The sequence below is a fragment of the Bufo bufo genome, chromosome 5 (assembly GCF_905171765.1).
Source record: "Bufo bufo chromosome 5, aBufBuf1.1, whole genome shotgun sequence".
NCBI classification, from domain to species: Eukaryota; Metazoa; Chordata; class Amphibia; order Anura; family Bufonidae; genus Bufo; species Bufo bufo.
The window spans coordinates 236,322,683-236,336,089 of NC_053393.1; the positions used below are offsets into that span (position 1 = coordinate 236,322,683).

The window sequence follows — 13,407 nt, forward strand, 5'->3', positions numbered from 1 at the left end:
TTTTTTTCACGGACTGGAAAAACGGATCACGGACGCGGAAGCCAAACGGTGCATTTTCCGACTTTTCCACGGACCCATTGAAAGTCAATGGGTCCGCGAAAATAAACGGAACAACGGCCGCGGATGCACACAACGGTCGTGTGCATGAGGCCTAAGGCTAATGATTTTATGGGGGTTGGGGATGGCAATCTTCTTCCATGCCTTTCAAATACAGCACCACTTTTGTACATAGTTTGAGTTGGCTACTGAAGCTCCTCCCTGTTCCAATGAATTGACTAGCCTGTTGACTCGAGTGGCACTACAGATGTGTCCTTTCTTAACTTTGCTCTTGGCTGGGCATGTGAGGACCAACTTTCAAAACATGTACGTGTGGTCACCCAGTTGTTGTGTTATGAATTACAGCCTGTCAAGGGTTTTGCTAGCATGTCTCATTATTATATAGAACTGGTTTCAGAAGAAATTTGAGTCCTTAATCAAATTGGAATTGAGGCCATCAGTATTTCTCAAAGAAAGCAGCCGTGTTTATCTAATATTATACAAACAGTTGAAATCAGTGGCAAGCAGAAGATTACATATTTTTTACATAAATTAATGAAATTCATTTCTATGTAAAACCATTTAGAAAATGATCAAGATCAAAAACTCACCGGTACAGTTGGAAACAATTACTGTATGCGCCTTGCTCTTTGCCCATATTGTTCTTATCACAATGAAATAAATTACACTGTTGAAAAATAAAGTGAAAATGTAAGAAAACAAAAAACCTTGCACAGCTGCTAAATAACATAGCATAAAACATTTAATAAATGGTCTGTACTGGAAGAGCTCACCAGACATACAAATTTGAATTTAATTACATAACACATCCGCCTGATATATCGTCTTAACAACAAAAAAAAGGGAGGTCAGTCAGCACATCCCAATGCGCAGGTGCACGCTGCCATGGCTAGAGTCATACAGGGAAAAAAGACAATGCAGCAGCACTCTGCAAACACAAATAAAGTACAATAATGCCATAATTATAGAAAACATTCTGGTGTTATTTAGCAAATTTGAGATTCTTGGCAAATACATTTTGTACAAAATTATTTGGGCCCGTCTGCCAAACGTCAAGGCGATCTATATCAGACGGGAACCTAACACTAAATCCTACCTGTTATGTGCCGTAATGGCCATCATAAAATTCAGGGAGTGCAGGTTCCACATGCATGCTGAGTCCACTCTGTTTTCTACTATTTCTGGTGCCATAACAGCCTCCATTTAATCCGGGTACCAACATGCATGCTGAGCCCACTCTATACCTCTCCTGGTGCCAAATGGCTTCCAATAAATACAATGAGAGCCCACTCTATACCTCTCCGGGTACCAAAAGGCTTCCAATGAGTACAGGGAGAGCAGGTAGAGCAGGCTACAGCTTTATACTTACTCTAATTAAAATCAGCCTATGGGGCAGACATTTAGATGTGGGGAAACCAGCACTCACTCAAATGCACGCTGCACGGGAGAGGACGTCAATCCACAGTAATATGAACAAAGGATCCCAGCAGTCGCGTCTTTGTGAATCAAATGTCTTTTATTCCATAGACCAGGACCAGGTTTCGGCAATGTGCCTTCATCAACAGGTAATCCAAATACAAACTTAACAGACTATATATGCTCTACAGTCACCGCCCACAGGAGCAAAAGTCCATCCCATAAAGGGAATGGCCAGAAAGTAACAGGTGTAATCAATTTAATAATAGACAAACCAAAGCAGAGAAAAAAGCATCTAGATAGATATTTCATCTTACATTTGTAGATAATACTCTTGTATAACTTTCAAATTTTCAATACCTGAGAAATAAACAGCAAAATATTATAAATATATAACAAAATTATTATATTACAGATACATAACCTCATATTCCCTATTGAGGCCTCTAGGGTGCAATGTGTTCAATGTATGGATCCAAAAGGCTTCCCTCCGTAGCAACATCTTATTAATGTCACCCCCCCTCCGTGGTCTAATCACCTGCTCTATAACCTGGAATTTCAGTTGGGCAATAGAATGTCTGCACTTTTCAAAGTGGCTTGGAATGGGTAATAATAAATTTTTAGTTCTAATGGTCGATTTGTGTTTGTTAATTCTGTCCCTCACTGCCTGCATTGTCTGACCAATGTACAACAGACCACAAGGGCATTTAATCAGATAAACAACATTTGAAGACTCGCATGTAAAAAAAACCTTTTACTTCAAACGGATTCCCGGTGTGTGGATGATAAAATGTAGGGCCCTTTATGATGTGTGAATACTGGAGACAATGCAGGCAGGGGAACGTCCCTTTACGCGGTGTTGATAATACACTTTGACGTAACCGATGTTTAGTGCCCCCTAAATCCGCTTTCACTAGCATATCCCTGTAACTGGGGTTCTTCCTATTACAAATCAGGGGTAAACTTTTAAATTCTGAGACCTCTGGATAGGCCTTACCCAATAAATGCCAGTGTTTTCTTACAATATTGTCAATATATGCATTAAAGGGGTGAAATTTATGGATAAATGCTATCCTAGCATCATCCTTTTTCTTATGTTTAACCCTCACTTGACAAGCACCACTGTTCGTTAATACATCTAAGGGATATCCTCTTTCTCTGAATCTAATAGTCATTTCCCCCAGCCTCTGATCCTGTAAGAGCGGATCCGTAACAATCCGCCTTACCCGCTGATATTGAGATTTAGGTATAGACCTTTTTAAGGAAGGGGGGTGTGCACTCGAATAATGCAAAATACTGTTTCGATCCGTTTCCTTCCTATAGAGGTCAGTGGATAATTCACCTTCCTTGTTTTTTTTAACCAATGTATCCAAAAAACTGACTTTATCTCTATCGCATGTCATTGTAAACTGTAGACCTTCACATGCTGAATTCAGATGATCCATAAACGCCACCAGGGTCTCACGTGGCCCCGCCCATACGCAAAAAATATCATCAATAAACCTTTTCCAAATCAAAATGTTCTCAATATAGAATTCATTGGTATATACATATGTTTCCTCAAATGAAGCCATGAATATATTTGCATAGGGCGGGGCCACGTTTGACCCCATCGCGGTCCCACGCTTCTGGAGATAATAATTATCCCCAAATAAAAAATAATTCTCTATCAGAACAATGTTCAACAGATGTAGAAAAAAATCACGTAAAGATGCAGTGTATTCACTAGTCTCCAAAATCTTAGATACCGCCTGGATCCCCTCCCTGTGGCTAATCGACGTGTAAAGACTCACAACGTCGATAGTCACAAGGAGGCTATCCTCAGGAACATGGCCCAAATCATTAATCATTCGTAGAAAATGAGAAGTATCTAATAGAAAAGATTTAGTATTCCTAACAAATGGTGTCAGGGCTTTTTCTAATACTATGGCCAATGGACTAAGAATAGAATCTACTGAGGACACAATAGGGCGTCCAGGGGGATCTATAAGGGTCTTGTGCACTTTAGGTAAAATGTATAATACCGGGGTGATGGGGGATTGCTTAATCAAGAATCTACTCATGTCTGAGTCGATCGTACCGGCTGTTTCAAAATGCTTAACCATGGTGACAATTTTCTCTTTAATTCTCCAAACTGGATCTCTATCAAGTAGTTGGTATGTTTGAACATCAGACAGCTGTCTCAAGACTTCATTAATATATTTCTCCCTATCCATCACCATAATCGAACCCCCCTTATCAGCAGGTTTTATCATAAGAGTATTGTCCTCCATAAGATCCCTGATCGCTCTTTTTTCTTCCATAGTAATGTTTGGAGTCATGAATAGTCCACCATGCTTTACCTTGTCACAATGCTCTCTTATTTCTTTAAGTATTAATTGTGCATATGTCTCCACCGGATGGTACGTCTTCGGCGGCATGAATGTGGACTTATTACTGAGTCCCAGATCTTTCAAATGCAGGCATGTATCAGCTGGTACAATGTCAGTGCGTTGAACAGGCAGAGACGATTGCGCAAAATGTGCTTTCAGCCTCACTTTTCGAAGAAATTGTTGTACATCTATGTCCATTTGAAAACTGTCAAATCTGGGTGAGGGACTAAACGACAGGCCTTTTTGCAATGCCTCTACTTGCTGGCTATTGAGACATCGGGACGATAAATTTATAATCAAAGATTGACTCTTACCTGAGACCGAGTCTGTACTTGATGCGGTCCCGTCTCCGATACGATGCCGACGGTGTTTGCGGCCTGCTCGCCTGTGTCTCCTCCGCCGCGCGGACGCCGTCTGCCTTTCTGAAAAGGGCGCATCTCGCGTGCGCCTGTTGATTCGTTGCCAGAACTTGACGTGAAAGATCCTGATCTCGCGGGTCTTCTGAAACCTGATCGCTGACGAAATGACGTGTCCTGCCATCTGTAAACCTTGTTCAGGTGATAATCCTCGCAATCTCGTAGGAACTTGGATCGTTTCCTATCTTCTGTCTCTCTTTTATAAGTTGCAATGTGAGTGTCGACAGTTTCTTTTAATTTATTAAATTCCTCAGAGGTTAATGAATCTCGCAACTGTTGCTCCGTAGTTGCTACTTGCTCAGTGATGTCACCAATCGCCTTTTGAATGCGATTAATCGTGAGTAAGATCAAGTCATATGAACATTTATTAATGATACGTTCAAAGTCCTTGCAATATTCACTGTCCTCAGCAAAGAAGGTTGGACACAAATGCACTCTGAGACCTCTTGGAATTCTATTCACTTTATAGTATTCGGCTAGTGTGGCCGCATGAAGTTCATAAGAGGTCAGTCTTCTAAGTTCTCTCTCTAAATGACGTTTTTTCAATTCGCTTGTAGGAATATTAAGAAAATCCGATGTTGATGTTACCTGTGAGAGGATCCTGTCTGCTTCAGCAGTATCAAAGCTCAATGTAGAAGCTGTAGAACTCATTTGGAAATGGTGGTGCACGGTTCCAAAAAATTCAAATTTAGATGTGGGGAAACCAGCACTCACTCAAATGCACGCTGCACGGGAGAGGACGTCAATCCACAGTAATATGAACAAAGGATCCCAGCAGTCGCGTCTTTGTGAATCAAATGTCTTTTATTCCATAGACCAGGACCAGGTTTCGGCAATGTGCCTTCATCAACAGGTAATCCAAATACAAACTTAACAGACTATATATGCTCTACAGTCACCGCCCACAGGAGCAAAAGTCCATCCCATAAAGGGAATGGCCAGAAAGTAACAGGTGTAATCAATTTAATAATAGACAAACCAAAGCAGAGAAAAAAGCATCTAGATAGATATTTCATCTTACATTTGTAGATAATACTCTTGTATAACTTTCAAATTTTCAATACCTGAGAAATAAACAGCAAAATATTATAAATATATAACAAAATTATTATATTACAGATACATAACCTCATATTCCCTATTGAGGCCTCTAGGGTGCAATGTGTCCAATGTATGGATCCAAAAGGCTTCCCTCCGTAGCAACATCTTATTAATGTCACCCCCCCTCCGTGGTCTAATCACCTGCTCTATAACCTGGAATTTCAGTTGGGCAATAGAATGTCTGCACTATTGCCCAACTGAAATTCCAGGTTATAGAGCAGGTGATTAGACCACGGAGGGGGGGTGACATTAATAAGATGTTGCTACGGAGGGAAGCCTTTTGGATCCATACATTGGACACATTGCACCCTAGAGGCCTCAATAGGGAATATGAGGTTATGTATCTGTAATATAATAATTTTGTTATATATTTATAATATTTTGCTGTTTATTTCTCAGGTATTGAAAATTTGAAAGTTATACAAGAGTATTATCTACAAATGTAAGATGAAATATCTATCTAGATGCTTTTTTCTCTGCTTTGGTTTGTCTATTATTAAATTGATTACACCTGTTACTTTCTGGCCATTCCCTTTATGGGATGGACTTTTGCTCCTGTGGGCGGTGACTGTAGAGCATATATAGTCTGTTAAGTTTGTATTTGGATTACCTGTTGATGAAGGCACATTGCCGAAACCTGGTCCTGGTCTATGGAATAAAAGACATTTGATTCACAAAGACGCGACTGCTGGGATCCTTTGTTCATATTACTGTGGATTGACGTCCTCTCCCGTGCAGCGTGCATTTGAGTGAGTGCTGGTTTCCCCACATCTAAATTTGAATTTTTTGGAACCGTGCACCACCATTTCCAAATGAGTTCTACAGCTTCTACATTGAGCTTTGATACTGCTGAAGCAGACAGGATCCTCTCACAGGTAACATCAACATCGGATTTTCTTAATATTCCTACAAGCGAATTGAAAAAACGTCATTTAGAGAGAGAACTTAGAAGACTGACCTCTTATGAACTTCATGCGGCCACACTAGCCGAATACTATAAAGTGAATAGAATTCCAAGAGGTCTCAGAGTGCATTTGTGTCCAACCTTCTTTGCTGAGGACAGTGAATATTGCAAGGACTTTGAACGTATCATTAATAAATGTTCATATGACTTGATCTTACTCACGATTAATCGCATTCAAAAGGCGATTTGTGACATCACTGAGCAAGTAGCAACTACGGAGCAACAGTTGCGAGATTCATTAACCTCTGAGGAATTTAATAAATTAAAAGAAACTGTCGACACTCACATTGCAACTTATAAAAGAGAGACAGAAGATAGGAAACGATCCAAGTTCCTACGAGATTGCGAGGATTATCACCTGAACAAGGTTTACAGATGGCAGGACACGTCATTTCGTCAGCGATCAGGTTTCAGAAGACCCGCGAGATCAGGATCTTTCACGTCAAGTTCTGGCAACGAATCAACAGGCGCACGCGAGATGCGCCCTTTTCAGAAAGGCAGACGGCGTCCGCGCGGCGGAGGAGACACAGGCGAGCAGGCCGCAAACACCGTCGGCATCGTATCGGAGACGGGACCGCATCAAGTACAGACTCGGTCTCAGGTAAGAGTCAATCTTTGATTATAAATTTATCGTCCCGATGTCTCAATAGCCAGCAAGTAGAGGCATTGCAAAAAGGCCTGTCGTTTAGTCCCTCACCCAGATTTGACAGTTTTCAAATGGACATAGATGTACAACAATTTCTTCGAAAAGTGAGGCTGAAAGCACATTTTGCGCAATCGTCTCTGCCTGTTCAACGCACTGACATTGTACCAGCTGATACATGCCTGCATTTGAAAGATCTGGGACTCAGTAATAAGTCCACATTCATGCCGCCGAAGACGTACCATCCGGTGGAGACATATGCACAATTAATACTTAAAGAAATAAGAGAGCATTGTGACAAGGTAAAGCATGGTGGACTATTCATGACTCCAAACATTACTATGGAAGAAAAAAGAGCGATCAGGGCTCTTATGGAGGACAATACTCTTATGATAAAACCTGCTGATAAGGGGGGTTCGATTGTGGTGATGGATAGGGAGAAATATATTAATGAAGTCTTGAGACAGCTGTCTGATGTTCAAACATACCAACTACTTGATAGAGATCCAGTTTGGAGAATTAAAGAGAAAATTGTCACCATGGTTAAGCATTTTGAAACAGCCGGTACGATCGACTCAGACATGAGTAGATTCTTGATTAAGCAATCCCCCATCACCCCGGTATTATACATTTTACCTAAAGTGCACAAGACCCTTATAGATCCCCCTGGACGCCCTATTGTGTCCTCAGTAGATTCTATTCTTAGTCCATTGGCCATAGTATTAGAAAAAGCCCTGACACCATTTGTTAGGAATACTAAATCTTTTCTATTAGATACTTCTCATTTTCTACGACTGATTAATGATTTGGGCCATGTTCCTGAGGATAGCCTCCTTGTGACTATCGACGTTGTGAGTCTTTACACGTCGATTAGCCACAGGGAGGGGATCCAGGCGGTATCTAAGATTTTGGAGACTAGTGAATACACTGCATCTTTACGTGATTTTTTTCTACATCTGTTGAACATTGTTCTGATAGAGAATTATTTTTTATTTGGGGATAATTATTATCTCCAGAAGCGTGGGACCGCGATGGGGTCAAACGTGGCCCCGCCCTATGCAAATATATTCATGGCTTCATTTGAGGAAACATATGTATATACCAATGAATTCTATATTGAGAACATTTTGATTTGGAAAAGGTTTATTGATGATATTTTTTGCGTATGGGCGGGGCCACGTGAGACCCTGGTGGCGTTTATGGATCATCTGAATTCAGCATGTGAAGGTCTACAGTTTACAATGACATGCGATAGAGATAAAGTCAGTTTTTTGGATACATTGGTTAAAAAAAACAAGGAAGGTGAATTATCCACTGACCTCTATAGGAAGGAAACGGATCGAAACAGTATTTTGCATTATTTGAGTGCACACCCCCCTTCCTTAAAAAGGTCTATACCTAAATCTCAATATCAGCGGGTAAGGCGGATTGTTACGGATCCGCTCTTACAGGATCAGAGGCTGGGGGAAATGACTATTAGATTCAGAGAAAGAGGATATCCCTTAGATGTATTAACGAACAGTGGTGCTTGTCAAGTGAGGGTTAAACATAAGAAAAAGGATGATGCTAGGATAGCATTTATCCATAAATTTCACCCCTTTAATGCATATATTGACAATATTGTAAGAAAACACTGGCATTTATTGGGTAAGGCCTATCCAGAGGTCTCAGAATTTAAAAGTTTACCCCTGATTTGTAATAGGAAGAACCCCAGTTACAGGGATATGCTAGTGAAAGCGGATTTAGGGGGCACTAAACATCGGTTACGTCAAAGTGTATTATCAACACCGCGTAAAGGGACGTTCCCCTGCCTGCATTGTCTCCAGTGTTCACACATCATAAAGGGCCCTACATTTTATCATCCACACACCGGGAATCCGTTTGAAGTAAAAGGTTTTTTTACATGCGAGTCTTCAAATGTTGTTTATCTGATTAAATGCCCTTGTGGTCTGTTGTACATTGGTCAGACAATGCAGGCAGTGAGGGACAGAATTAACAAACACAAATCGACCATTAGAACTAAAAATTTATTATTACCCATTCCAAGCCACTTTGAAAAGTGCAGACATTCTATTGCCCAACTGAAATTCCAGGTTATAGAGCAGGTGATTAGACCACGGAGGGGGGGTGACATTAATAAGATGTTGCTACGGAGGGAAGCCTTTTGGATCCATACATTGGACACATTGCACCCTAGAGGCCTCAATAGGGAATATGAGGTTATGTATCTGTAATATAATAATTTTGTTATATATTTATAATATTTTGCTGTTTATTTCTCAGGTATTGAAAATTTGAAAGTTATACAAGAGTATTATCTACAAATGTAAGATGAAATATCTATCTAGATGCTTTTTTCTCTGCTTTGGTTTGTCTATTATTAAATTGATTACACCTGTTACTTTCTGGCCATTCCCTTTATGGGATGGACTTTTGCTCCTGTGGGCGGTGACTGTAGAGCATATATAGTCTGTTAAGTTTGTATTTGGATTACCTGTTGATGAAGGCACATTGCCGAAACCTGGTCCTGGTCTATGGAATAAAAGACATTTGATTCACAAAGACGCGACTGCTGGGATCCTTTGTTCATATGGGGCAGACAGGCTGGCCAGGGATGCAACACCAGCTGGAGTCAGCCACACCTCCAACTTAGTACAACTGCAAAAAAAGGGGGTCAGTCAGCACATCCCAATGTGCAGGTGCACGCTCCCATGGCTAGAAACATACAGGAAAAAAAGACAATGCAGCAGCACTCTGCAAACCAAATTCTGGTGCTAATGCTATGCTTATTTAGCAAATTTGTGATTCTTGGCGAATATATTTTGTACATACAAAGTTATTTGGTCCCGTCTGCCAAACGTCAAGGCGATCTCTATCAGACGGGAACCTAACAGTAAATCCTACCAGTTGGGGCTCATGCACACAAAGTTTTTTGTGTTCCGTATACGGGCCATATTTTGGTTCTGTATACGGTCCGTATACGGAACCATTCCTTTCAATGCATCCGCAAAAGATGCAGACAGCACTCTGTGTGCTGTCCACATCTGTTGCTCCGTTCCGTAGCCCCGCAAAAATTATGAGGCATGTCCTATTCTTGTCTGGTTTGCGGACAAGAATAGACATTTCTATAATGGGCCTCCTGTTCCAAATTGCGAAAGGCACACAGGAGGCATCCGTTTTTTGCAGATCCGCAATTTGCGGACAGCAAAAAACTGCACGGTCGTGTGCATGAGCCCTTATGTGCCATAATGGCCACCATAAAATTCAGAGAGTGCAGGTTCCCTTCTGATTGGCAGACAGGCCCAAATAATTTTGTACAAAATGTATTTGCAACTGTCATTTAGGTAAATTTTAGTAAAATCATTTACTATGCAGGAACATAAAAATCCTTGGGGTTTGTTCACACGAACGTGCCATGTTTTGTGGTCTGCAAATTGTGGATCCGCAAAACACGGATGACGCCCGTGTGTCTTCAGCAATTTGCGGAACAGAATTGACGGACCATTATAGAAATGCATATTCTTGTCAGCAAAACAAGCAAACAAGCATAGGACATGATCTCTCATTTTTGCGTGGCCGCATCTTTTGAGGCCCCATTGAAGTGAATGGTCCGCACCCAGGCCGCAACAAATGCGGCTCAGATTCGGAACAAAACCACGGTCGTGTGAATGAGCCCTTATAAATATACTTTGCTGACTAATGGGAGGTCACCATGGACATCTGATCAATACCTAGTGTAGTGAGGACTGGTGACAAGGGAAGCAAAGGGGCATGGTGTAAGACAGTTTATTCAATTATTATAAGAATGTGAGTATATTCAAAAGATTCTTATTTTCTTATAGTGGGCACTATAATTGTGTTTTGCAAAATTCACACAAACTTTGGAAGATCAGCTAACGGAAATGCTTTATTAGAAAATTCATTTCCATTTAAAGCAAGGGGCTCAAACGCATGGCCTGCAGGCCACTTCTGGCCCCTGAGGCAGTCTTCTGCGCCCCTTGTTAACTCAAGGCGGGGGTGGGTGCACTATTAAACCCTTCCCGACCATCACTGTACATGTGCAGCAGAGGTCAGGTCTTTAAAATGGCACTGTGACCATGGCATCTGGGGAAGCTTTCCATAGGATCTATAGGAAGAGTTCCAGGCTAATAGAGTGGTAGTTCCCATTGCGTTCTGCAGGTGGCAGTACTCCATAGAAATATACTGAATTTCCCATACACTACTGTATTCAATTAAAATAGTGTATGGAAGAAGAGATCTAAAGGCATAGTGTTCCTTCCCTTCCCTGAGCTGGCATCAGCCTCAGGGAACGAACTGCACATGCGCTAGCTGCGAGATTACAAACGTGCGCGCCTTGTTGTCATGCTGCGGCCTGCAAAATGCGGGCCGCAATGCACGAAAGCCGTCCGTGGGGCAGCCGCAGCGGATCGCGGACCCATTCACTTTAATGGGTCCGCGATCCGGCCGTTCGGCAAAAAGATAGGACATGTTCTATCTTTTTGTGGAACGGAAGTACGGGATGAAACCACACGGAAGCACTCCGTAGTGCTTCCATAGGGTTCCGTTCTGTGCTTCCGTTCCGCATCATTCCGCATATCCAGGTTTGCAGACCCATTGAATTGAATGGGTCCGCATCCGTGATGCGGAATGCACACGGAACGGTGCCCGTGTATTGCGGATCTGCAAATGCGGTTCGCAATAGGCCTAACTTTGTGACGTTGGGGAACAAGGATGAGATTCGGAGGATGCGGGCGGTGCTGGGCTCCTTCATAGTGGGCGTGGCTGGGCTCCAGAAATGTTAGTAACAGCCCCTTGGGCACCTTACTTGCCTCATTTATATATATATATAAAATAGTTTTTTTAACACAATAAAAGCACTGAGAGCTATGGGGAATGTATATTGCGGACATGCTAGCGTCAATCTAGCAGAGCATGTCCGCAGCTCTATAGGCAAAATCCAGGTGACAGAATCCCTTTAACCACTTCCCATCTGGGCCCTTTGCCCCCTTCCTGACCAGGCCAAATTTTGCAAAACTGACATATCTCACTTTATGTGGTAATAACTTTGGAACGCCTTTATTTATCCAAGTCATTCAGAGATTGTTTTCTCGTGACACATTGTACTTCATGATAGTCATAAATTTGAGTCAAAATATTTCACCTTTATTTATGAAAAAATCCCAAATTTACCCAAAAATTTGAAAAATTCGCAATTTTCTAAATTTCAATTTCTCTGCTTTTAAAACAGAAAGTGATACCTCATAAAATATTTATTATTTAACATTCCCCATATGTCTACTTTATGTTGGCATCATTTTGGAAATGTCATTTTATTTTTTTAGGACGTTAGAAGGCTTAGAAGTTTAGAAGCAATTCTTCAAATTTTTAAGAAAATTGCCAAAACCCACTTTATAAGGACCAGTTCAGGTCTGAAGTCACTTTGTGGGGCCTACATAGTGGATACCCCCATAAATGACCCCATTGTAGAAACTACACCCCTCAAGGTATTCAAAACCGATTTTACAAACTTTGTTAACCCTTTAGGCGTTCCACAAGAATTAAAGGAAAATGGAGATCAAATTTTAAAATTTCACTTTTTTGGCAGATTTTCCATTTGAATCAATTTTTTTCTTTAACACATCGATGGTTAACAGCCAAACAAAACTCAATATTTATTACCCAGATTCTGCGGTTTACAGAAACACACCACATGTGGTCGTAAACTGCTGTATGGGCACAAGGCAGGGCGCAGAAGGAAAGGAACTCCACATGGTTTTTAGATGCCATGTCCCATTTGAAGCCCCCTGATGCACCCTTACAGTAGAAACTCCCAAGAAGTGACCCCATTTTGGAAACTAGGGGATAGGTGCCAGTTTTATTAGTACTATTTTTGGGTACATATGATTTTTTGATCATTCATTATAACACTTTATGGTGCAAGGTGACCAAAAAATTGGTTGTTTTAGCACAGTTTCTATTTATTTATTTTTACAGCGTTCACCTGAGGGGTTCAGTCAAGTGACATTTTTATAGAGCAGATTGTTACGGACGTGGCGATACCTAATATGTATACTTTTTCTCATTTATTAAAGTTTTACACAATAATAGCATTTTTGAAACCAAAAAATTATGTTTTAATGTGTCCATGTTCTGAGAGCTATAGTTTTTTTATTTTTTGAAAGATTTTCTTATGTAGGGGCTCATTTTTTGCGGGATGAGGTGACGGTTTTATTGGTACTATTTTGTGGGACATACGCGTTTTTGATCACTTGGTGTTGCACCTTTTGTGATGCAAGGTGACAAAAATTGCTTGTTTTGACACAGTTTTTTTTATTTATTTTTTACGGTGTTCACCCGAGGGGTTAGGTCATGTGATATTTTTATAGAGCTGGTTTTTACAGACGCGGCAATACCTAATATGTATACTTTTTTTTATTT

The 13,407-nt window shown here is 41.0% G+C and overlaps 1 protein-coding gene across 1 annotated transcript in view; it reads right to left on the bottom strand.

The window, feature by feature from the left end:
- Nucleotides 1-13,407, bottom strand: part of NPSR1 (neuropeptide S receptor 1) — an 835,810-nt gene that overhangs the window by 308,807 nt on the left and 513,596 nt on the right. Inside the window, exon 6 of the mRNA XM_040433038.1 lies at nt 648-724. Within this exon, the coding sequence (XP_040288972.1) occupies nt 648-724 (77 nt within the window). The remainder of the gene's footprint in view (nt 1-647; nt 725-13,407) is intronic.